General features: G+C 57.3%; 1 protein-coding gene and 1 pseudogene across 1 annotated transcript; one reads left to right on the top strand and one right to left on the bottom strand.

Moving 5' to 3' along the window:
* Nucleotides 1-516: 516 nt before the first annotated feature.
* LOC123350504 (prolactin-releasing peptide receptor-like) lies at nucleotides 517-5,161 on the bottom strand. Its single transcript, XM_044989116.1, has 2 exons — nucleotides 5,068-5,161; nucleotides 517-1,611 (listed from the first exon to the last, which is right to left on the bottom strand). The coding sequence occupies exon 2, from the start codon at nucleotides 1,600-1,602 to the stop codon at nucleotides 517-519; it is 1,086 nt and encodes a 361-aa protein (XP_044845051.1). The 5' UTR covers nucleotides 1,603-1,611; nucleotides 5,068-5,161.
* LOC123350430 lies at nucleotides 1,994-11,233 on the top strand (annotated as a pseudogene).
* Nucleotides 11,234-25,342: the final 14,109 nt, after the last annotated feature.

Below are 25,342 nucleotides of genomic sequence, written 5' to 3'. Positions count from 1 at the left end.
TGGTGGGTCCGTACTGTGGCTGATGATGTCTGTTGAGGAGCGGCTGCGTCCCAAAAGGCAGGGGAGATGAGGTGGCAGGCTGGGGTGACGGCGGGACATGGATTATGGCATTAAAGTGAGAAACAATCATGCAGCGCTCACACAGCAGATGCAAGTGCGATCGGAAGTAGGTCACGTTCTGTAGTCCCATTTCACAGAGGGGGAAACTGAGGCACAGGCGGGGCACAGTTAGGGCTTCAGGTCAGTGGCAGAGCTAAAAATAGAACTGAGGAGTCCTGGCTCCCAGCCTCCCCCTGCTCCAACCGACTAGACCCCTCTCCCCTCCCAAAGCAGCATGGAACCCAAGAGTCCTGACTCCCGGCCCAGTGCACCGCCCGCTCCTTTCTTCTCTGGTTCCCCCTCCCCAATCCCTAATGCCCGTGGTGCATCCCCCTCCCCATGCCCTAAACCCCAGGGCACGCCCCAGGCATGGCAGCCGGACCCTGCTCCCAGTGGGAGGGGTTGCAGGGCCCTTCCCTAAACCGCATTGTCCCTGGCAGCTCGATCGCCCTGTCCCAGCCCCGGGGCGTCGGGCAGGAGGCTGAGGCAGGTGTTGGCGCGGGCGCACTGTCCGATGTGCCGCTGCCTGTGCCGGACGGAGCCGCGCAGGTGGGCTCGGCACTTGCGGTGCAGCGAGGCGTAGATGAAGGGGTTGTAGCAGGCCGAGCTCATGGCGACCAGGTGGCAGGAGACCTGGGCCAGGTTGACGTAGCGTTTGCCCAGGAGGGTGAAATCGGGGTCCAGGTCCCGGAGGAGGTTGAGGACCTGCAGGGGCAGCCAGCACAGGGCAAAGACCAGGACAGAAACCACCAGCAACAGGAAGGTCTTGTGCTTCTTCTTGTCCCACCGGGCCTGGCTGAGGTTGGCCAAGCCGGGCAGGCTCCTCCGGCGAAGGTGGGCCGAGATGGAGCAGTAGGAGACGGTGACGGCCAGGAGGGGCACCACGTAGGAGAGGAGCAGCATGGCGCAGGAGTAGACCAGCCGCTGCCTCTCCATGTGCCTCCAGAACTCCTCGCAGATGATCAAGTCGTGTCCGATGGGCCGCAGATCCACGTAACTGGTGTGCCAGGCGGGCGGGGCGGCCAGGGCCAGGGCCAGAGCCCAGATGGCCAACACCACCAGGCCGCAGTAGCGCGGGGCGATGCGCCGCCGCACGGGGTAGGCCACCACCACGTAGCGGTCCACGGCGATGGCCGCCAGCGAGAGCACCGAGACGTAGACGGTGGCGGCCTGCAGCAGGGCCACGGCGTGGCACATGGCGCGCCCGAAGAGCCAGCCCCGCCCCTCGAAGGCGTAGGAGGCCGTCAGGGGCACGCAGGTCAGGCACATCAGCAGGTCGCCCAGCGACAGGTTGCCCAGGAAGAAGTTGGTGGCGTTGTGCAGCTTCTTGCTGGCGGCGATGCAGCCCACCAGGAAGGCGTTGCCCAGGCAGGCCACGGCCACCAGGAGGCAGTAGAGGGGGATGAAGAGGGGCTTGAAGTGCAGCAGCAGCTCCAGGCCGGCGAAGAGATCCTCGGGGTGGCTGGTGTTACCCGGCCGGGGGCTGCTGCCATTGGGCTCCATGGAGTCACCCTGGGAGAGAGGGATCACAGTCACCCATGGGTGGGGCATTCTCCCAGCAGGGGGCACTGTGGGGAGTGGAGCGGGAACACTGGCTGTGGGGGGAGCTCCCTGCTACTGCAGCCCCAGCCTCTCCCAGCAGGGGGCACTGTGGGGCACTGGCTATGGGGGGAGCTTCTGGCTACTCCAGCCTCAGCCTCTCCCAGCAGGGGGCACTGTGGGGAGTGGGGCAGGAGCCGGCTGTGGGGGGAGATCCCTGCTACTCCAGCCCCAGCCTCTCCCAGCAGGGGGTGCTGTGGGGCACTGGCTATGGGGGGAGCTCCTGGCTACTCCAGCCTCAGGTCCGGGGAGAGGAGGGGTTGTAAAGCCTCTTTCATCTAAGGACCTGGGGGTGCTACAGACTGATGGATGAAGCCTCCCAAAACCCCAGGGAGGCAGGCGTGTGAGTGTTGTTCAACCAGCTTGACAAACAAGTGGGTCTAGGCTGGCTGCCAGCCCCTCTGCACTAACCACTGGACCCCGCTCCCCTCCCAGAGCTGGGCATAGAACCCAGGTGTCCTGGCTCCCTGGTCCCCATACAGCCATCTAGCCGGCCCTGCACAGGCTAATTCCCAGAGCAGCCGCGCAGTCTCTGCCTGGGTGCAGTTTTGTCCGTAACTCGTGTTTTCACAACGGGGATGGAAGAGATTCAGGGGGTTGAGGGCAGTAAAACACACAGACAGGATAGATAGATAGACAGACAAGAGGGGGTGTATGAAGATAGATAGATAGATAGATAGATAGATAGATAGATAGATAGATAGATAGATTTGTATGGTGCTGGATGGATGCATGGCTAGATAGATAGAAGGCAGGATGGATCATAGAGGGGTGTGTATGAAATGGATGGACAGGAGGATGGATGAACGGATGGATGGATGGTAGAGGGCTGAGTACGGGAGGGGTGGATGGATGGGGGATGGATGGGTGAATCACAGGGGGATGGATGGATAGGTAGAGGGGTGTGTATGGGATGGATGGATGGGGGATGGATGGATGAATGGGTGAATCACAGGGGGATGGATGGATGAATAGGTAGAGGGGTGTGTATGGGATGGATGGATGGGGGATGGATGGATGAATGGGTGAATCACAGGAGGATGGATGGATGAATAGGTAGAGGGGTGTGTATGGGATGGATGGACAGGGGGATGGATGGATGGATGGGGGATGGATGGATGAATCACAGGGGGATGGATGGATAGGTAGAGGGGTGTGTATGGGATGGATGGATGGGGGATGAATGGGTGAATCACAGGGGGATGGATGGATGGTAGAGAGCTGAGTACGGGAGGGGTGGATGGATGGGGGATGGATGAATCACTAGGGGATGGATGGATGAATAGGTAGAGGGGTGTGTATGGGATGGATGGACAGGGGGATGGATGGATGGATGGGGGATGGATGGATGGATGAATCACAGGGGGATGGATGGATAGGTAGAGGGGTGTGTATGGGATGGATGGGGGATGAATGGGTGAATCACAGGGGGATGGATGGATAGGTAGAGGGGTGTGTATGGGATGGATGGATGGGGGATGGATGGGTGAATCACAGGGGGATGGATGGATAGGTAGAGGGGTGTGTATGGGATGGATGGATGGGGGATGGATGGGTGAATCACAGGGGGATGGATGGATGGTAGAGAGCTGAGTACGGGAGGGGTGGATGGATGGGGGATGGATGGGTGAATCACAGGGGGATGGATGGATAGGTAGAGGGGTGTGTATGGGATGGATGGATGGGGGATGGATGGATGAATGGGTGAATCACAGGGGGATGGATGGATGAATAGGTAGAGGGGTGTGTATGGGATGGATGGATGGGGGATGGATGGATGAATGGGTGAATCACAGGAGGATGGATGGATGAATAGGTAGAGGGGTGTGTATGGGATGGATGGACAGGGGGATGGATGGATGGATGGGGGATGGATGGATGAATCACAGGGGGATGGATGGATAGGTAGAGGGGTGTGTATGGGATGGATGGATGGGGGATGAATGGGTGAATCACAGGGGGATGGATGGATGGTAGAGAGCTGAGTACGGGAGGGGTGGATGGATGGGGGATGGATGAATCACTAGGGGATGGATGGATGAATAGGTAGAGGGGTGTGTATGGGATGGATGGACAGGGGGATGGATGGATGGATGGGGGATGGATGGATGGATGAATCACAGGGGGATGGATGGATAGGTAGAGGGGTGTGTATGGGATGGATGGGGGATGAATGGGTGAATCACAGGGGGATGGATGGATAGGTAGAGGGGTGTGTATGGGATGGATGGATGGGGGATGGATAGGTGAATCACAGGGGGATGGATGGATGGTAGAGAGCTGAGTACGGGAGGGGTGGATGGATGGGTGAATCACAGGGGGATGGATGGATAGGTAGAGGGGATAGGTAGAGGGATATGGGAGGGAGCCCAGCCTGGCAGCTGCAGAGGCAAATAGCTCCTGCCCAAGGACGGGATCCCCCTCCCCAGCGAGAGCTGGCCCAGATTGGAGCCCAGCCAGTGCCAGCACCTGGTGGGGGCTGTGGGCCTCAGGCTGAATCAGCCCCATCCCCCTCCTCTGCCCCAACCCTGCCCTTCACTCACAGAACACGCCCCGTCTGCTAAAGCCCCGGCCCTGCTGGGGGAGCCAGGGGGGGTTGGGGTCCCGTAGGGCAGGACCCTGTTGATCAAGGTGTGAGATCGCAGCTCCCAGATCCACCTCTAGGGCAGGGGCAGTTCAGGCAGGCAGCCCAGCCGAAGCCCGGAGGGGCTGGGGTTGGCAGGTGGGGCAGCCCCTGGGTTTTGATAGAGCTGGCAGATACCACCTGTTATCTGCTGTCCCGCCCCACGGTGCCAACCCACCACCTCCTGCCAGTGCCCTACGGCCGAGGAGCACAACCCGGCTGCAAGTGCTAGCGAGTTAAACTCCCCGCCCTGGCAAGAGAATATCAGGACCCCATTGGGCAGAGAGGGAAACTGAGGCACGGAGTCAGGACTAAAACCCGGACATGCGAACTCCCAGACCCTGGTCAAACGCTAGACCCCACAGGGCCCTCCCCGAGCTGGGGAGAGAACCCAGGAGTCCTGGCTCCCAGCCGCCACCTGCTGTAACCACTCGATCCCCCTCCCTGAGCTGGGATAGAACCCAGGCGTCCGGGCGCCCAGCTCCATACCCAGCTGCTGTCCAGCCCCGCACAGATGAAGTCGGGGGGCTCAGGATCCATCGGCCGCTGGTTTTCTTGCCCGGGGCAGGTTTTCTCCAAGACTCTCTGGGTTTTAGGACAGACAAAGCCAAGCAGCCCGTGAGTAAACACTTTCCCCACCCCGGGTCCCCTCCCAGCTGCCAATGCACCGACCAGCCCCAGAGGGGGGCGGATCCCCCAAGCCCCTGCCCTGGATCGTCCCAACTCGCCCCCCCCCCTTCAGAAACCTTGCCGGGCTCGGGCCGATGCTGATTGACAGCTGTCAGTCACACCCCAAGAGTCGCGGATCCCCGGAGACTCTCCCCGCGGCTCCGTACCTGGGCGGGGGGGTCCCGGCGGCTGAGCAGCCCCGGGCAGGTTCCGAGTCCCGCCGGCAGCTGCGGCTCCTGCATCGCCCCCGGCCCCTCCCTTGCTTGGGAACCAGACTCGTTAACTCCTTCAGCGCCGGCTGCGCCTGGGGGGGGGGGGACCCGGCAGCACACGGGAGCGCAGCGCCCGGGGGGGGGGGGCAGGGACCGGGCCCCAGGCCCCAGGCCAGACCCTGAGCCGGGGTCAGTCCGGTATTTGCCACCTGTATCCGGCAGTGCCCAGGCCGGGCGGCAGAGCCCGCGGGCAGCAGCTGGGCACCGGGGGCTGAGTGGGGGCGAGGGAGGGAGCGTCTCCGAACAGCTGGGAAACGGGATTGTTCCTTCTCAGTAATCCCATTAATCCCCCCTCCCCCCCGTGCGCACCCCTTCACCCGCTGCTGGGAGAGTCAGGCCGGCCCAGCAGGGAACCCCGAGACCAGGGGGCCGGGAAGGGCTTGTGGGGCTGCAGTGACCTGTCCAGAGGGACAGACCCACCCCTGGGCCGACATTCGGCCCAATTTACCTCAGGAGCCACTTACATCCCACTTCGCCCCCCTGGGGTCAGGAGCAGAGGAATCCCCATGATACCTAAACGCCTCAGACTAGAACACAGGCCCCGTCGGGCCGGGCGCTGCCCAGACACACAGTGACCGAGATCGGGGCCCCGTTGCGCCGGGCGCTGCCCAGACACACAGCGACCGAGATCGGGGCCCCGTCGTGCCAGGCGCTGCCCAGACACACAGTGACCGAGATTGGGGCCCCGTTGCGCCGGGCGCTGCACAACAGCTCCTGGCATGATGGTCCCTGACCTCGATTGCTGTGGGCCTGTGCAGAATCCAGCACGGTGGGGATCTGATCTCGATGCCTGTGGCCCACGTCCACAAAGGTACGTAGGTGGCAAAACTTCAGACTTAGGCGCCTAATTCCAAGTTTTGGCTTTGCTGAGATCCATGAAACTCTGGCTGAACACGGCCGGGGCCTAAACTCACTCAAGGCCTCAGATTTCAGTTCTGGCTCCCAGCACCCTGCTGTAACCACTGGACCCCTCTCCCCTCCCACAGCCAAGGCAGTGGCAGGTCCGGAAGTGTTCCCCTGCGGATACAGACGTCAATAGCCTTTGGACCAGGGAGCGAAAGAGCGCGCCTGGCTCTGTAGCCCAGTGGCTAGGGCACTCCTGGGAGGTGGGCGGCCCAGGATCCAGCCCCCCCCCTCCAATCGCCCTGTCATTACTGAGCCCCAGGGGACCCGCTCCAACAGGGGACGGAGGGAGCGGAGACCTCCCAGCAGAGGCTGGAGCCCCAGGCTCTTTAAATTGCCACCAGAGCCCCACTGCTAGAGCCCTGGGGTAGGGCTGCGGGGTTCTGGGGGCTATTTAAAAAGTCCGGGGCTCCCGCTGCTTCTACTACCCCGGCCCTTTAAATAGCCGAAGGAGCCTCGCTGCTTCCACAGGGTTCCCACAGCTATTTAAAGGATCGGGGCAGTAGAAGCAGGGGAGCCCTGGGCCCTTTAAATAGCCCCCAGAGCCTTGGGATAGCGGGGGGCTCCGGGGGCTATTTAAAGGGCCGGGGCTCCAGCTGCCTCTGCCGCCCCAGTCCTTTAAATAGCCGTGGGAGCCCCGCTGCTTCTCCCAGGTGCTTATTGAGAGCAGCAGGTGCCAGTGCTCGGAGCTCACTCTGCTCCCGGCTCTGCAGGAATCCAGGTGGGCACATGCCAGCCCCCCTCTGCACCCCACAGGGCACTGGTCTCCATCGACCAGCTCTGCCCCCCAGCACGGCTCTTCTCCCCACAGCCCCAGCTGGGCCGGTGCTGTTAGTACAGCCAGGGCCAGCGCCGGGCCTGCTGCTCAAGGGGCTGCCATGGGGACCTGGGGAGCTCGGGGGGGACGGGATCTGGGCAGGGCTGGGATGCTGCCCTCAGGCGACAGGCTGGGCTTGGAGCCCGGTGCAGCCTGAGCGCAGGGGGATCTGCTACCCAGGGGCTCTGGGGGTGTTTGGCTCCAGCTCAGCAGCGCCCCCTCCTGGGGGTGGCAGGCGGCTGTGATGGGTGCGTGTCCCCACAGGGCCGAGCGACAAAAAGATGCTGCTGCTGATGCGGGTCGTGTTGCTCTCAGTGCTCTGCGCCGCGGCACTCGGTGAGTTCGGCTCCCCCCAGGCTGGGGGTGGGGTCCAGGGCTGGAATCCCTGATGAAGCTGAGAATGGAGGGGATGGAAACGCAGGTGTGGGAAATTAATGATGGAGGCATCCAACTAACCCGCCCCCTGGCCTGGTGCCCGGGGCTGGACCTGCCCCTACAGAGCTGGAGACTCCCCTCGGCTCCTGTCCAGCCCATCCCTCCATGAGGCAGGGCTGGGTCGTCCCCTGCCACCCGTTCCTCAGAGCCCGAGTGTTCATCGCCCAGGGGACGAGGCCCCTGGCCCTGCCCGTGGGGAGCCGATCCCAGAGTGTCTCAGACCTCCCACCCAGGCCGTGCCCCCTGCCAGCCCAGCTCCATCCGAACTGCCCTGGGGCAACCGAGAGCCAGAAAGTGCCAGCTCCCAGCATGCAGAGGGGCAGCGAGCTGAGCTGTGTGGGGAGGGCAGGGGAAAGGGGGCTGGGGAGGGGGAGAGCAGGGGCAGAGGGTGGGTGAGGGGAGCAGTGACAACACTAGCTGGTCCCCAGCTCCCAACAAGGCCCCGTTAGCAGGGTTCATGCTGGGAATGTCCCTGCAGCCTAGAAACCGCCCCCTGGATCAGAGCAGGGCCCATCTACCCCGGTGTCCCGGCTCCTGCAGCGGCCAGTGCCAGATGCTCCAGAGGAAGGTGTCAGACACCCCCTAGTGGTTCATGATGGAATAACCAGGCCACAACCTTTCTGTTCCCGTTAGTTAGTGGCCCCAAGCCCAGGGGTGGGAGCCCGTCCAGTCCCATCCCCTGTGACACTGGCTGTTCTCATTCGCCATAGAAACCTCTGATCCGTTGCTGGATCCTGCTCGTGGCCCAGTGACAGCCGGTGGCAGCGAGTGCCACAGGCTGATTGTGCCCATTGAGCCTTTTCTCAGGGTCAGATGTTCTGACCTTCCAGTTTCTGGGGCACTGGACTCCATCCTGGTCGTCCCATCTCCGAAGGGACCTGTTGGAGGGGCAGAGGGGGGTCAGCAGTGGAAGGCCGTAAAGATCAGGGGCCTCCCAGAGGGAGAGAGAGCGGAAAGGCTGTGAGCGGAGGGAACAGGCCGGAGAGATGCAAATGACCGGAGGGGGCAGAGGGGACAGGTGGGATCTGAGGGGTGGGATCTGAGCCGCACACCTTGGGCGGGAGCTTCCCCAGCTCGGGCTAAGTTCAGAGCACCAGCCTCACCCGCCATCTCCAGCCCAGCCCTTGCTTGGCCTCCCTCCAGCCCGGCCTGGCTCCCTGTTCGCCCCTTTGCTGCCGGCGGCGGGTGCTGCTGCTCGGTGAGCAGGCTCCCGGCCAGGCCTCTCTCCAGCCCCGTCACATTTAACGCAGGGCTGCGCGTCCCCCCTGCTGGCCCCCACCCCCACCCCATTGCCGCGGCCCCGGCCCCACTCAGAGCACCAGCCCTGGGCCCGATCCTGCAGCGTGGGCTGGGGCAGGTGGGGGGCACCCACATTAACCCAGCCCTTTCTCCCCTCCCCCGCATGGCACAGGCTGCCCCACCATCGTCTCCCGCTCCCAGTGGGGGGCCCGGGCCCCGAGAAACAGGGTCCGTCTGAAAACCCCTGTGCCCTACGTCATCATCCACCACACGGCTGGGGACCGCTGCACCTCACCAGCCTTCTGCCGCCGGCAGGTCAAGGGCATCCAGAACTACCACATGGACAAAAGGGGCTAGTCTGACATCGGCTACAAGTGAGTGGGGGTGGGGTGCGGTGGGGGCCTCCCCATAGCTATGGGCAGACTCAGGGCTGCTGCCCCCAAGCAGCCACATGGGGGCAGCAGAAACCACACTCAGGGGAAGAGGGGAATTGTCCATAGAAGAGATTTGATTTTTACATTTAATATTTTTTGGCTGAAAAGGGGGAACTGGGGAGGGTGCACCCAGAGTCTCTGCTGTGGGGGAGGGAGATCTGGGGGGCAGAGAGCCCCTTGCAGGGGGAGACTAGGGAGGAGGCTCGGGTATGGGGAGACTGAGGGAGTCACGGGATGGAAACCCAGCTGGGAATTTCCCATGGGGCGGCAGGTCCCTGCACTGTTCTCCTGCCCCTGATCTGAGCCGGCTACAGCCCTCACTCGGCCCCCCAAAGTGTGTCCGGGTGGGGCCCAGGGCTGCTTCCATAAGGGGTGTTACACACAGCGCCACCTAATGGGCAAACAGTGCAATACAGGTTACCCCCCCCCCCATTCCAGTCCCTTTCCTGAATGGGTCTTTAGCTGCATGGCAGAGGATTGAGCTTCTAGCTCCGAGGGTCCCAGGTTGAAAGCCAGGCAGGGCCAGCGACGACCCTGGGGGAGCTGCCGGGAGCGATGGGGAGGGGAGGGTGCGGCCGACGTGCCTGTGCGGGTCTCACACTGCGCTCTGCCTGCAGCTTCCTGATCGGCGAGGACGGCAGAGTCTACGAGGGCAGAGGCTGGAGCACCGTGGGGGCCCACGCCAAGAACTGGAACCATAAGTCGCTGTGATTCAGTTTCCTGGGCACCTTCACCAGTACGTGGGTCCCATCTGTACGGATTTCGCTGCTAGGCCCCGAGAGGAGCTGGGAATCCCTCCTGCAGGGCTCCCGCCCACAGCTGCTCTCCCCTGCCGACCTGACACCAGGGCAGGGGGTTTTGCAGCAGGGACCATCTCCAGGTGACCTAGGAATTGGTAACTAATGAGGACGGGTCACTGCTGCAGAGCGACCTGGCTGGCTGCAGGCAAACAACGTGGGGTTTTAATCCAGCCACGCACAGGGCAGGGATCGGGCCCAAGGAACACAGGCCAGAGCTACGGCCTGGAGCCTGGAAAGCAGCGACCCAGACAGGATCTAGGGCAGGGAAAGCAGCTGAGTGGGAGCCGCCTGTAGGACCCTGGAGCTGTAGTGACCGTTGGCTGTATAGGGAAGGGAGAGCGAGTAGGAGCTGGGAGCGGGGAGTCACCTGTATACGCCATCACTGTACACAGCTCCCTGCCCCTGGCCCCCACTCCCCTGTTTGTCCCGCCCAGCATCCCATGAGCCCTGCGTGTCCCCGCGCTGCCCTGGGGGCTCGGGTGTGGCTTGTGACCCCCTAGATCTTACCCAGAGCCCGATTCTCCAGGGTGCAGCCCCTGGGCTGGAGGTGGGGCCTGGGGCCCTCGAAGTGTAACTGTCTGTGGGGCTGCATAAAATGCATTTGGTTTGCCTGGGCCCAGCTCGCGCTGTAGCACGGCCCTGGCCTCACCGGGCAGAGAGCACCTGAGCTGGGCACTCACAGGGCGGCTGCACCTGGGGGCACTGGGCACCCGGTGCCCCCTCCCAGCTGAGAGCTTGGGGGCGGGGGTTGGGATTCAGCGAGAGATCTGCCCCTGGGCTAACCCAGCTGGCTTCAGCGCCATCCCGCTGGGCTCCACCACGGTCGAGCTCCCCGTGCCTGGGGCACCAGGCTGGGTCACGGGGCCAGGAAATGCAGTGGGTGGGAGGCTGCATTACCCAACGCAATGGGGCGAGGGGGGAGTGACATTGACGTGGCCAGTCGAGAGCCTGGGCAGAGGGGGGTTATTTATTCAGGCCACAGTCACGTCCCCTGAGCAGCAGACAGGGGCCAGGGTGAGATTAACAGGGGGCTGCTCTGTCCTGCAGGGAGAACCCCCAACGCTGCCGCCCTGAACGCCGCCCAGAGCCTGATCCGATGCGCCGTCTCCAAGGGCTTCCTGAGACGCAGCTACACCCTGAAGGGGCATCGCAACGTGAGCCCGACCAGCTGCCCCGGGAACGCCCTCTACGGGGTCATCAGCAAGTGGCCCAGGTTCAAAGCCAAACCCTGAGTCCCTGCTACCCCAGGGCAGCCCCTGCCCACATCGCTGACCCCACCCGCGGCTTCTGCCTGCCTGAGCAGCACCTCCGCCCCCCAGCAGGGGGCAGCCTCGCGTGTCTCACCCACCGGCCTGGGAAGGACCCATTGGGTGGTTCGCAGAGTCCCACAAAGGGGGTTTTAATTCAAGTGCAACTTGCCTCTAACCCAGCGCCCCTGCGGCTTAGCGCTTGCTTTGCTTGGGAGCTTTTGAGCAATGAGAATAAACCAGCTTCTAGCACATGGAAAGTTGAAGCGCCGTGAATCATTTCATTTCCTGTTAAACCATAACCACCCCCCGCTGCTGGGCTGGGCTGGGCGAGCCCAGAGGGTGAGATTATGGTCTGTCGGCTTAGCAATAAGACACCCCTTTGTGCTAGGTGCTGTACACACAGAGCATGAGACAGACAGTCCCTGCCCTAAAGAGCTCATGGTCTAACTCAACAAAGGGTGGGAGGGGAAACTGAGACATGGGGAGGGGAAAGGGTTTTTCCCAATCTCCCAGGCCAGTCAGTGGCAGAGCAGGGAACACACCCCACGGCTGCAGTCCAGTGCTCTGCCCACTCGACTGTGCTGCCTCTCAGTCCAACCATAAGACAAATAAGGGAAAAAAAGGAAAAGGTTAAGGAAAACAAGGGCCCCACTCTATGAGCAGGGCCGGCCCTCGACCAAACAGCACCACAGGTGAGCAGCGATTTCGGCTTCATTTTTATCTAAGCTCATAGACACTTTTTTTTATTTTAAGAATAACTGAAATGTTCTAAGATGAGGAAATTGATCTGTGCCCCAGCCTTCGGCGGGCCACTATTAAATAGCGTTACAGCAGGTGGGAGCGTTAGAAGGGAAACCCTCGTCGTTCAGTTCCCAAGGGCGCTTTTCTCGCCTCTGCCCTCGCAAACAGACACTCAGCAGCCGAGAGATCCAAAGACTGGCCAAAGGCATTTCCCAGCAATAAAATAGCCGGTGAGGCCAGTCTCTCGTCAGCCATCGTCCATCCAAGACTTATTGTAATGAGCCTGAATTTTGAAAAGCTGCGCCCACCACATGCAACTGTGCCCTGCCGTGTGAGCAGAATCCTGAGAGCTCCCCACACACTAGGATCTGCATCATGCGTGAATTGGAGAACTGGGAGGGGAGAGCCGCTTCCCGTGCGGCAAAATGTGACGGGTGTTGGCCAATTCGACATAAGGTCACGCAACTCCCCACCCCCCCCAGGTCTTTTCATGGTGCTTCATTTGTCCAAATTTTCATCGATGGACACCCGAGCAGTGTCCCCCGATGGAGTCACCCCCTCACCCCCCCCCCCCCGAGCCTGGCCTGCAAGGCTCCTTGTCTGGCGACATTTCCCTGTGCTGGGCCCTCTGCCCAGGATCCCCCAGTTCTCCTAAGCCGCTTGCTGTGCTTGGCTGCAGGGTACCATGTGATACGTCCAGCGCCCACTGTCCCAGCTGCACCCACGGCTCCCCCTGCAGCTCGGCCCCGGATCCCCGCTGGCGCGGCTGGTCTGTGCTGCCCCAGCTCCCGGCTCCGGCCTGCTCCAGCCCAGCTCGGCCGCCTGGCTCTGCTCTGCCCTCAGCCCAGCTGTGCTCCCCTTAGCTCTGCCCTGCTCTGCCTCAGGCAGCCCCAGCTCACACAGAGGATGGGCCCCTGGTCTCCTGACTCTTTCATTGGTCTGCTGCCCTGTCAATTGAGAAGACAAGGTCAGTGGTGTCTCCCCATTGGCCCTGGGCACTGTCAGTCCCAGGATCCTGATTTCTCTTCGGCCCTTCCCCTTTCTCCTGGTATTGGGACAGGGCAGTCAGAACCCCACTAAGTGTCAGTGAGGGGCCAGCAGCCCCTGACAAACGGGTGGGGGGTTCCTCTGGGTTTCATCCCACACTCGCTGGCCTCCAGCCCCAAATGGGTGAGATGTGCCCAGAGCAAGAGGACAGAGGCTGGCGCGGATCAAGGACCCATCAGAGCCTTCTGCACAGCTGGCACCAGCCAGCAAAGGAAACCCATTGCCCCCATCCCCAACCCGTTTGGTCAGCCTCAGTAGCACCCTGTGTCGGCGCAGCACCCTGCCCCCAATAACAGCGCCAGGAGACCCATAAGAATCGGTGACACGGCCCCCGGCAGGATGGTTGGCTGAGTCCCCGGTCGCCAGGCACAGGGCTGTGTGCTGGGGGACTCAGACCTTTGCTGGGACAACCAGCCTCTGGGGGGAAATGCAGCCCGGCACAGACGGCTCGAATGGGACTTTCTGGCATGTCTGGTTTAAATGGGACCTAAGCAGTGTGAGGCTCTTGTGCCGGCTTTTGCCATGGTGCGGCGGGGGGAGTTTTACCCGGGTGAGCTGAGCGCACTGGGATCTGGGCTGGCCTCTCCCCAGGAGGGAATGAGCATGGGGATGCAGTTCCCTCCTGGCTCCACCAGGGGGCGATAGCCCATTGCAGGGCAGGAATCTTTGATGACAGCCACTGAGCCGGTGCACGTGGGCAGGTGGGGGCCACCCACTAACCCGCTTCATGCATTTAACAGCCCAGCCTGGCGCTAATGCCCATCTGAGTAGAGCTGGATCCCCCCTGAGTGCTAGGCCCCGATCCAGCCAGAAGCCTGTTCCTCCCCACTCTCAGCCCTCTCAGCGCAGGGAAGTGAAGAGTTAACCGGGGCAGCACCATGTTATTGCAGCGGTGGGTCCCCACAGCGATCCCACCTCTGCCACCATCTGTTCCCTTATCTCTCCATATCTTGTCCTGCATCTGTCAGTGCGGTGCCTCCAGGATTAACCATTAACCAGGACTCGTTTTCCGTCAAATGCAGCAGGACTGAACAGGGGAACGAGAAAGAGAAAAAGGAGAAGAAGGACCAATGCAAAACTGGTGGGGGGGGCGCTTATTAGGGTGGCACCTGCTGGCATCACTGGCCCAGGGACCGGACTCCATAACACCCTGTAATAGGGCTTGGAGACATGGACACAATGCTGCCAGCGGGACACTGGCAAGCAAACAGAAAGGTGTCAGAGGCAGAGATACAAGAAAGTCCACGGTTTTCCCCAGGAATTGAAATTAGAGGGGGTGTTTGAATTTTCAGGGGGGTGAGGGCCGATGAGGGGCGAGACTGTGAGGGTGAAGGTGAACTGTATGGCACCATAGTCAAAACTGAAAAACGTTTCACACTCATTTTATTAGATTTAACTCATGTTTTAAAATCATCACACAAATGAAAGTTGGCTACTCAAGCGCTGCATCTACTTCCTTCCTGGTTTCTTCTTGTAATTTTGCACAACTCTATTCGTGAACTTCTTGAAAGCAGAGCCTTCATCTTTGGTGGCTTCTCATTTTCTGGTACTTCCAGTCCTTCATGATATGCTCATGATCAGGCAGAAGGCAACGTCTTTCAGAACATAAAATTCTATTCAATGAGGAAAAAGAGAGCTCAACTCTAGCTGTTGTGACTGGGAGTAGCAAGAGATGAATTCCTGCTTCTTTCATCCAAGGAAACGTAGCACAAAGATTGGGTCGAGGCACCAGGGATGATAAAGAAGAAGTTGAAGTCAAATCTTCATTCATTCGGCGTATGATATTCCACTCTGTGTTCAAATTCTCTATTCTGTCCTGATCACATGGCAGCCCCATTGCTGGCAGCGCCTCACTCCGCTCAACTGTCAGTGTTTTAATAAGACTGGGACTATTCAGCTTGGAAAAGAGGGGGGATATGATAGAGGGCTATAAAATCATGACTGGTGTGAGGAAAGTAAATAAGGACGTGGTTTCATCAGTAGACTTACAAGAGAGAGAACGGCGATAGTCTTCTCTGCACATAGTAGCAAAAATACTCCACCAGCCTCACTACTTAGATCCGTCCTATCTCAGCAGATACTTTCCAAAGCCAGCAGATACTTTTCAAAGCCAGTAATAACAGTTGCAGTAATTTTAAGCCAACAGCCAAGGATTGCTCATGGAAAGCCAGTGGCTGAACTAATTTGAACTTCGATCTCAGTGTATCGCCTATTTTTTCCAAGACATTCAGTCATTTTGGGCTCTTCCTGAATAAAGAGTATAACGAAAGCATTAAATGTCTGGCTTTTTTAATGTCTTTTGAAGATTCTGCAGCTCGTACTAGCACTAGCTGGAGTCGATGGCCTCTGCAGTGTGTATAGGAGAGATTAGGGTTACACTTTTCTCTCAGCAAAGCTTGTACTCCATTATGTCTTCCAGAGAAGTTTGTAGCTCCATCAAATGCACAAGCAGTCATCTCTTTGGGGTCCAATTGACAAGCATTTAACTCTTCTAAGATCTGGGTTGACACGGATGCAGCCGATGTGTCTTCTATAACCTGAACATCTAGAAATGTATCTACTGGCCTACCACTGACATCAAGATAATCACAGTGTCCTAATACTCGATGCTCATTTGCATCGGTGCATTCATCAGCCACGTAGGCACATTTTTTGAATGTGGTGAGAGAGTTCTTCATTTTTTTGACAGCTGAGTCTTTCACTGTTGCACCACACGCTTCTAACCAGTCAGCTGAGTTTCTGGCAGAAAGATAGTGAGCATTTGCCGGTCTTGTTTGGAACCAGTGTCTAACTCCAGGGTTAACAAGTGACAATCAACTTAACATTGGCCTCCAGTTTGTAGTGTGTGGTATCTCATGCTTAAATAGAAAGTAGGATGCGACAGCCACGTTTGTTCGCGTAAACTGTGTTTGTGTCTCCAACATTCTCAACAGCCTCATTTAGCACTTCTAAAATTGGTTTTTGTAGTGACTGGCTTATAAGGCGTTCTGCATATTGATGCAGTCCTGAGGCTTCGTGTATTGCAGCCTTTTCATGTAGGTTGTCAGCATTGGCTTTGGTGATCCATCTGGCAAACCAAGCTCCTCCACTTTTACTATATTAAGCCATGGTACGCCCACATCTTGAACACGGCGTGCAAAAAAAGGCATATTAGAATTGGAAAAGTTACAGAAAAGAGCAGCTGAAATGATTAGGGGTATGGAACAGATTCCGTATGAGGAGAGATTAAAAAGACTGGTACTGATCAGCTTGGAAAAGAGATGACTAAGGGGGAATATGACAGAGGTCTATAAAATCATGACTGGTGCAGAGAAAGTAAATCAGGAAGTGTTATTTACTCCTTCTCATAACACAAGAACTAGGGGTCATCAAATGATATTAATAGGCAGCAGGTTTAAAACAAACAAAAGGAACGGAACACGTGCGTAGGTCCTGGAGGGTCTGTAACCCTAATAATGGAGCGTACCCCAAAGTAATGAGCAAATCTGGTAACAATGTACGCCTCCCTTCTCCGTCCACCACATCCCATTCAGAGTTATTGTCCTTGACCAAGAGTTCTGAGGTGCTTTTCTGTGAGTTCACCTCCCACCCTGGGGTGTGTGGGGTGGAGAAGGCACCTTGCTCATTCCTCCAGCCGCTCACCACTTGCTCTGGCCACTGCTGTTTGCTGTACCACCGCTCACTCCACTGCTCCATCGCCAAAGGCCCTGCGCCATCACCTTCTGCTGCCACCTGCCACTGCGATCTCTGCGAGTCGGTCTCTTGAGGTTCCACCTGGCTCTCAGTGATTTCAGCTCTCAGGGGGCGAACCCACTGCTAGTGCCGGCTGGGCCATCTCTTCCACAGAAACACTGTCCCATCAGCACTTAGCCCTGATGATCAGTGATTCCAGCTCTAGCGGTCACTTAAAAAAACCAAAGGACTCTCTACAGAGCCTAATCAGATCTGTCTTTAAACAGGGGAGAGAGGCGGGTGAAATAGTGCCTGTGACTCTTAGGCAGAGCCCACCCCACCAAGCAAAACACCTATCGGCCAGAAGGGGTGGGGGCAAGTGGGGCAATTTGCCCCAGGCCCCACAGGGGTCCCCATGAGATATAGTATTCTATAGTTTGCAACTTTTTTTTATGGAAGGGGCCTCTGAAATTGCTTTGCCCCAGGCCTCCTGAATCCTTCTGAACGGCCCTGGCCCCACCCTCTTTCTTTCTTTCTTTCTCCACTGGGATCTGGCATCCATACCCCCTGCTTAGTGACTGCAATTCAGTTGAGGGTGACCAGTGCTTAATTTATAATGAAAGAGGTGCCGGGGCTCAAGCAAGTTTTTCACTTTCAGAACTGACGTGGCAAGTCCAGAGGCGGTGGGACTATGAACTGCCGAGCCTAAAGGTGCCAGGGCTCAGCCCTGGAAAGCTCTGGCACAAATTAAGCACTGAGATGAGTACAGTCCTTCTGCCTTTTACTCAGATCACAACATTTCATTACCTCTGAATTCCACTAAAGTGATTTGTAACTAGGGGCGGCTTGGTGTGCTGGGGCCTGGAGCCGCCCCGGTTTGTAACCCAAAACCAGCCAAAATTGATCACTTGGGCAACAGAGCTCTGCCTGCTGGATGCCTAGGCAGAGTAGGTGCATTCATGTAAATGCAGCCTGGTCCTGAAGCCTTTCCCCATTCCTCCCCCAGCCTCTGCCTGCCCATCACTAGCTGTCAGGGAAGAGCTCATTCAGACCTTGAAATTATTAGGTTGGGCAATATCACTGAAACAAACGTGCCGACACTGTCATAAAAAACAATAGCTGTAGCTCCTGTCTGCAGCGCCCTGGCCCTTTACAGCACAATGATCACCTATAAAAGCCCTGGGCAAACAGCTTGTAAATGTCTCCGAGGTGTTTATGGAGAGGCTGGGCTTGTGGGAGTGCGGGGCGGGATGGGGCAGATCTTTTTGTGCCAAGGTCAGTAATACAAATGTTAAATAAGGTTGGTCCCAAGACTGATCCCTGAGGAACTTTACTAGTGACCTCACTCCAGCCTGATAGTTCACCACAGTGTGATCCATTGTAGTCTCCCCTTCAACCAGTTCCTTATCCACCGTTCAGTTCTCATATCAATCCCCGTCTTCTTCTTTTGTCTAAAAAATCAGCTATCTTGTAAAAGAAAAACATTAGTAACTTTGTTACCACCTCTGGAATCCAACAATTGAAACAATTACAGAAAAATCTACAATGACTTTCTATCATTTCAGCTACTCACTTGTTGCAGTTCACCAAGCTTGGAACAGATCATTGAACTTTAGGAAACATCCTAACAGCCCTTCTTACCGTAATCACGTGCTAATCACCTTGTTTATAAAAACAACGAGGAGTCCTTGTGGCACCTTAAAGATTAACAAATTTATTTGGGCATAAGCTTTTGTGGGATAAAACCCACTTCATCAGATGCATGGAGTGAATAATACAGTAAGCAGTATATGTATTACAACACATGAAAATATGGGAGTTGCCTTACCAAGTGTGTCGGGAAGGGGGGGGGGGTCGGTGTTAACGAGGCCAATTCAATCAAGGTGGAAGTGGCCAAATCCCAACAGTTGACAAGAAGGTGTGAATATCAACAGAGGGGAAGTTACTTTTTGTAGTGACCCAGGCCTAATTTAATGGTATCTAGTTTGCAAGTTAGTTTGCAAATTAATTCCATTTTTGCAGTTTCTTGTTGAAGTCTTTTTTTGAAATTTTTTGTTGTTGAAGAAAGGCCACTATTAAGTCTGTTATTGAGTGTCCAGGGAGGGTGACGTGTTCTCCTACTGGTTTTTTAATGTTACAATTCTTGATGGCTGACTTGTGCCCATTTATTCTTTTGCGTAGAGACTGCCCAATGTACATGGCAGAGGGGCATTGCTGGCACATGATGGCATAGATCACATTGGTAGATGTGCAGGTGAACGACCCCCTGATGGTGTGGCTGATGTGGTTAGGTCCTATGATGGTGTCCCTTGAATAGATATGTGGACAGAGTTGGCAACGGGGTCTGTTGCAGGGATTGGCTCCTGGGTCAATGTTTTTGTTGTGTGGTGTGTAGTTGCTGGTGAGTATTTGCTTCAGGTTGGGGGGCTGTCTGTAAGCGAGGACTGGCCTGTTTCCCAGGGTCTGTGAGAGTGAGGGATCGTCCTTCAGGATAGGTTGTAGATCCTTGGTGATGCGCTGGAGAAGTTTTAGTTGGGGGCTGTAGGTGATGCTAGTGGCGTTCTGTTACTTTCTTTGTTGAGCCTGACCTATAGTAGGTGATTTCTGGGTACCATTCTGGCTCTGTCAATCCATTTCTTCACTTCACCAGGTGGGTATTGTAGTTTTAAGAATTCTTGATAGAGATCCTGTAGGTGTTTGTCTCTGTCTGAGAGATTGGAGCAAATGCGGTTGTATCTTAGAGCTTGGCTGTAGACAATGGATCGTGTGATGTGGTCTGGATGAAAGCTGGAGGCATGTAGGTAAGTATAGAGGTCAATAGGTTTCCGGTATAGGGTGATGTTTATGTGTCCATCACTTATTTGCACTGTAGTGTCCAGGAAGTGGATCTCTTGTGTGTTGATGGTGGGGTGGAAACTGTTGAAATCCTGGTGGAATTCCTTAAGGGCCTCCTTCCTGTGGGTCCATATGATGGAGATATCATCAATGTAGCACAAATAGAGGAGGGGTGCTACGGAACAAGAGCTGAGGAAGCGTTGTTCTAAGTCAGCCATAATAATGTTGGCATACTGTGGGGCTATGCGGGTACTGCTATGGGTAATGCCCGCCTGGTGAAGTGAAGAAACAGATTGACAGAGTCAGAAGGGTACCCAGAAGTCACCTACTACAGGACAGGCCCAACAAAGAAAGTAACAGAACACCACTGGCCATCACGTCCAACCCCCAGCTAAAATCTCTCCAGCACATCATCAAGGATCTACAACTTATCTACAACCTGAAAGATGATCCCTCACGCTCACAGACCTTGGGAGACAGGCCAGTCCTCGCTTACAGACAGCCTCCCAACCCGAAGCAAATACTGCCAAAGAAAAAACAGCCAACATTGATCACTTGGGCAACACAGCTCTGTCTTCTGGATACCTAGACAGAGTAGGTGCATTCATGTAAATGCAGTCTAGTCCTGAAGCCTTTCACCCCCCGCACCCCCACATCCCATCACTAGCTGTCAGGGAAGAGCTCATTCAGACCTTGCTTACAAATCATAATTTGAAATTATTAGGTTGGGCAATATCACCGAAACAAACGTGCCGACATTGTCATAAAAAACAACAGCTGTAGCTCCTGTCTGCAGCGCCCTGGCCCTTTACAGCACAATGATCACCTATAAAAGCCCTCGGCAAACAGCTTGTAAATGTCTCGAGGTGTTTATGGAGAGGCTGGGCTTGTGGGGGTGCAGGGAGGAATGGGACGGGCACAGCAGGATGCAGCCTCCTCGGGGGAGGGAAGGGGTCCTACGCCGCCCCCTGCAAAGCTCTCCGTGAGCTGGGCTCCCCCTCAGATGTCCAGAAGAGACCTGGGGAGATGGGTTGCAGCCCAAGCCAGTGGCCCCCAGATCATTGCTCGGCTGCTGGGCACTGGGACCCTGCAGCCTACACCCATCGGTGGGCTCTGCCCAGGCCAGTTTCACTGTGGCGGTGGTTTGATCCTGCTCTCCGGAGCTAATTGAAACTGGGGATCTGCCCCCTGAGCAAACAGCAGCTGCTGATATAAAAGGCTTGATAGCAGGCAGGGAGCTCCCTGCGGCAAAGGGGCCATCCCATGGCAGAGCTGGAGGCGCGGGGCAGACGCTGCTACTGGGGGAAGGTGCAGCTCCCATTGTGGCCCTGATGAATTTAGGGCTCAACCAAGATCCCCATTTCACAGCATCTTGCAGCCCAGGCTCCTGTATGGGGGACACAGCCTGAGTCACCCCCATGTGCCCACCACTTTCTACCAATGTGCCTCAGGACTATCCTATGTGCCTCACGTCTGTCCTAGTGCCCCGCCAAACCAGCCCTGCCGCTCATCGTCACACAGCAGCGTCGGTAACGAAACAATCACCCATGTGATCCCAGGAGGGCAGCAGGGGAAGGACAAAGTGGCTGTCACACAAGCCAAGGGCTCATGGGAAATGTCTGAGGTTTGAAAACAAAATGGCCACTTCACAAGTCAAGAAGTACAGGCGCTGACTGGGCGCCTTAACATGCAATGGCTGCCTCACGAGCCAAGGAATCAGGGGAGGTGACTGGGTTTCTGAAAGGAAAATGGCCGTTTTTTGAGCCAAGAGATATGGCTGCTGATTGGGTTTATTCAGATCAACTGTCCACTGCTCACGCCAAAGAATCATGAGAGCTGGCTGGGTTTGTTTAGATAAATGGGCACCTCGTACGCAAAAAAACGTTGGTTAACTGGGTTGCCTGAAACAAAATGCCCACCCCATGAGCCAATGAAACCTGGGCGCTGGCTGGGTTTCTACCCAACACTCCTGAGCCAAGGCCCTGGCCTGTCCCTGACAGGGAGGTGGAAACAGCTCCACAAGTGTGGGGGGCTTCGGGGGGCTCCTCGGGGACTCCCATCCTGGGGCATGTTTGCCAAAGGGGCTGTTCCCCAACCCAGTTAGCTCCTGTGCCCAGCTCCCAGGGACTGGCCATCCTCCTCCCCTGTCCCCAGCTTGTGTGTCCGAGCGATGGCCCCACGGGGCCATGGGTGGGGGGGCGCTCGCTGGAGGCAAACAGACAGGGGCGGCTCTATGTATTTTGCTGCCCCAAGTATGGCAGTCAGGCAGCTTTCGGCGGCACGCCTGCAGGAGGTCAGCTAGTAACGCAGATTCAGCGGCATGCCTGTGGGAGGTCTGCCGATCCCGCACCTTGGGCGTACCCACTGCCGAATTGCCACCGAAACCGCGGGACTGGGGGACCTCCCGCAGGCATGCCACCAAAGGCAGCCTGACTGCTGCCCTCATGGCGACCGGCAGGCCACCCTCACGGCTTGCCACCCCAGGCACGCGTTTGGTGTGCTGGTGCCTGGAGCTGCCCCTGCAAACACCTGCTCCTCTCCCATCACCCTCCGCAGGGCGAGGCTGCTCCAGCCCGGCTCACGCTCCCCGGCTGCCGGTTATAACCCATTGCCAGCACCCACAGGCAGGCCGGGGTCGCCCCGAACTGCTGGGAGGCGCCCACCACCTCCCTCCAGAGCCTCGTTTCTTCCTCCCCTGTTCACCCCCCAGGCTTGGGGATTCAAGCCCGTCTCCAGATGGATCATTAGTGCCCTGGCAAGGGCTAGGGGTGCTATGCTCCTTCACCCACCCACGCCCCATTTCTCTGTCCCATGGAGCTTCCCCATCTCCTCCATAGCAGCCAGGCTGAGAGTCCCTTTATGCATCCCAGTTCTCTGACTCCCAGCCAGCACCTACGTCCAGTAGAGTGAGAAGTTATTTAGAGCTCCGCTCACTATACAAAATGTTCTTCTGATCCCCAAAGGGCCAGCCACATTACCAGGTCAATATTAGTTAGGATCTTACCCAAAATACCACGCTGCCGGCCAACCCTTTAGTGTCTAAAACTAAAGGTTCATTATAAAAGAAATAACAAGAAGCGAGTTGTTAAATGGGCAAAGCAATCAGATACATACATAAGACTTCAAAGTCCATATATCAGGTTCTTAGCAGTGTCGGTGAGTTTGCTGCCTTGAAAGTCCCTCTGGAACCCATCCACAGCTTGGGTAGGTCATTCAGTCCTTGGTCAGTTTGCAGAGGAGTGAATCCAGAGGTGAGAAGCAGGATTGAAGACAAAATGGAGATGACGCAGCTCCATGTGGCTCGTACTTCCTGCGTCCCAAACACAAGCTGCCCGGCACATGGCATGGAAAAACCTTATAGTTCCCTGTCCATAGGCCTGTCCCTGCATGTCTTGCTGATGTAGCCGCTTGAGGCTTCTTTCAACGGGTTCATTGTACAGCTGATGTCCCTTGATGGGCCATCAAGCAGGCTTAGTTCTGATGCCATTCTGTCTGGAGTCTCACCCAGAACCACAGCACAAGTTTGAGATAACATTCATCAATAATATCATAAAGGGTTTCACCTATTCCATACATCATCACAATGATGATGACTATTAATATCAGGAGCTGGGGTGGGGCGGGGGTGCTAAGAAAACAGTCTGTTATTTGTGAAATACAATGTTGACAAGTCTACCTAGCAGCTGTGTGCCACAGCTGCAGGGCACTGCCCGGCCGGAGGCGGAGCTTGGCAGGGAGCAGAGAGCAGTTCCCTTTAAAGGCACCAGTGGAGGTGAGCAGGGCTGAGATCTGCAGAAGGAGCCTGGCGGCAGGCCCAGCTGATGCTCTACCTGAGCTGCTGAGGGGAAGGACTCTGGGCATTTGCAAGGTCGAAAACGTCTCCTTGGGTTTCTTCACATCTTTGCTTTTCCCTCTGGCTTGGTAAGGCCGGTGGGAAGTGACCCAGGGGTGGGGGAGGGTGGCGCAGAGTATTCCAGGGGCAGATCTCAGTTGCCCTCCTTGGGGTCTTGCTGGAGCACGGGAGAGAGTTTCGACCAGGGCTCCCCAGCTGGGGCTGGAGGCACACGGCCTGTCCCTGACGCAACGACTCAGGACTAGGGAGACCCACATCCCAGAGGGTCCCGACTCTGGGGCTTTGGCCGGGCGATGCCCGAAGCCCATTGCCGGACAGGGGAACTAGTATTTGTTGGACCCTTTATGTTCTCCAGTGAGGGTGGACACAGCCTGCGACCCAGACGGAGAGTTAGTCACAGGAGGGGACAGACAGCCACAGGGTGGGAGAGGCTACCAACAGGGGGTACCAGGACAGAGAGGACCTGTCATGCCCTCACCTGGCCACTAGGTGGGAGCTGTGGGTGCAGATCCCTTCCCTGGCCCCGATCTCGGTCACTGTGTGTCTGTGCAGCGACCGGGGTAGTACAGAGAGCCTGGAGCACTGGGCCTGGGGCAAGATTTGAGGCCTGAACCAGAGGCTGTGAACCAAAGTCAGGCCATGGGTTAGAGCAAATGCTGACAAGTTTGCTGTGCAGTTCATGTCCTAGGCACTGGAGATTTATGTAAATATAGTTTAGCTGGGACAAATACGTTCAATTTAGTGCAAAATAAGATGGTTGGATAAAATAATGAAGAGGGAGGTTTTGTCCAATATCTCAGGACCCAGGGGAGGTAACAGATGAATGTTGTGAAACACGGAAGGTAGGACGTAAGCTGCTTGTCTCAGTCTATTTCTCTCGGGGTACCTCGCTGTCACCTGTTTGGCCTAGGGGACAGCGGCGACTCCCGTTGCTGACTGAGCTGTTCCTTGCCAATGGGCACTCGTTTTAGTGAACCTGTACCCACGGAGCCAGGGCACTAGGACTGCGCCTTCAGGGCAATGAACCTGGCCAAGGGACTTTGTCACCAGACCGTGCTGTGGTCTTTCTTTATAAGTACCATTGAGATCTTATAAATTCACAGGCTGCCTTGTCTGCAGTTAGTGTTAATAACACTGGAGCTCCAAGAACAGATGCTCTGGGCTGATCTAGGCTGGGATCTTCAGGCACTGCCTTAGTGCCCTGCAGCTGGAGTTCAGGGGAGCTGGGGCAGGCAGTGTGTCTGGATCAGTCACAGCAGGAAATTGTGGCCTGGACGGTGGCTGACGTGCTGCCCCCCAGTGCAGGGTTCCCGAGATCTCCAGGCCGGGTTGTGCTCTGTGCCCAGCCTTGCCCAGGATGGGATGAAGGTTCTGCCCCGGGATCACGCTGCCAGGCCAGAATCACTCCCTCCCACTCGGACGCAGTCTGTCAGGCCTGGTGCTGCTACAGACCCCTGAGCTCTGCTGCAAGAGCTCGGCTTGGTCTTAAGCAACCGCAGCCCCCGGTGAAATCCCCCCACTCCTTCCTCCTTGGTGGTTGGGGCTCCTGCCAGCATCGGCGCAATAGTTTATTGACCAACTACCTGGCCTCACCCCCGTAGCCCTGGCAGGCGCTTATAGAGAGCAGCAGGTGCCAGTGCCCAGAGCTCACTCTGCTCCCGGCTCTGCAGGAATCCAGGTGGGCACATGCCAGCCCCCCTCTGCACCCCACAGGGCACCGGTCTCCATGGACCAGCTCTGTCCCCAGCACAGCCCTTCTCCCCGCAGCCCCAGCTGGGCAGGGGCTGTTAGTACAGCTGGGAACACCACCGAGGCTGCTGCTCTAGGGGCTGCCATGGGGACCCAGGGAGCTCGGGGGGAAGGGGGATCTGGGCAGGGCTGGGATGCTGCCCTCAGGTGACAGTCTGGGCTTGGTGTCCAGGGCAGCCTGAGCGCAGGGAGATCTGCTACCCAGGGGCTCTGCGGGTGTTTGGCTCTGCCCAGCAGCGCCCCCTCCTGGGGGTGGAAGGTGGCTGTGACGGGTGCGTGTCCCCACAGGGCCAAGTGAAAGGAAG

This window comes from Mauremys mutica, chromosome 15 (assembly GCF_020497125.1).
Source record: "Mauremys mutica isolate MM-2020 ecotype Southern chromosome 15, ASM2049712v1, whole genome shotgun sequence".
Lineage (NCBI taxonomy): Eukaryota > Metazoa > Chordata > Testudines > Geoemydidae > Mauremys > Mauremys mutica.
Note: the sequence above shows the minus strand (reverse complement) of the source record. Positions and strands in the feature narration are given on the sequence as shown.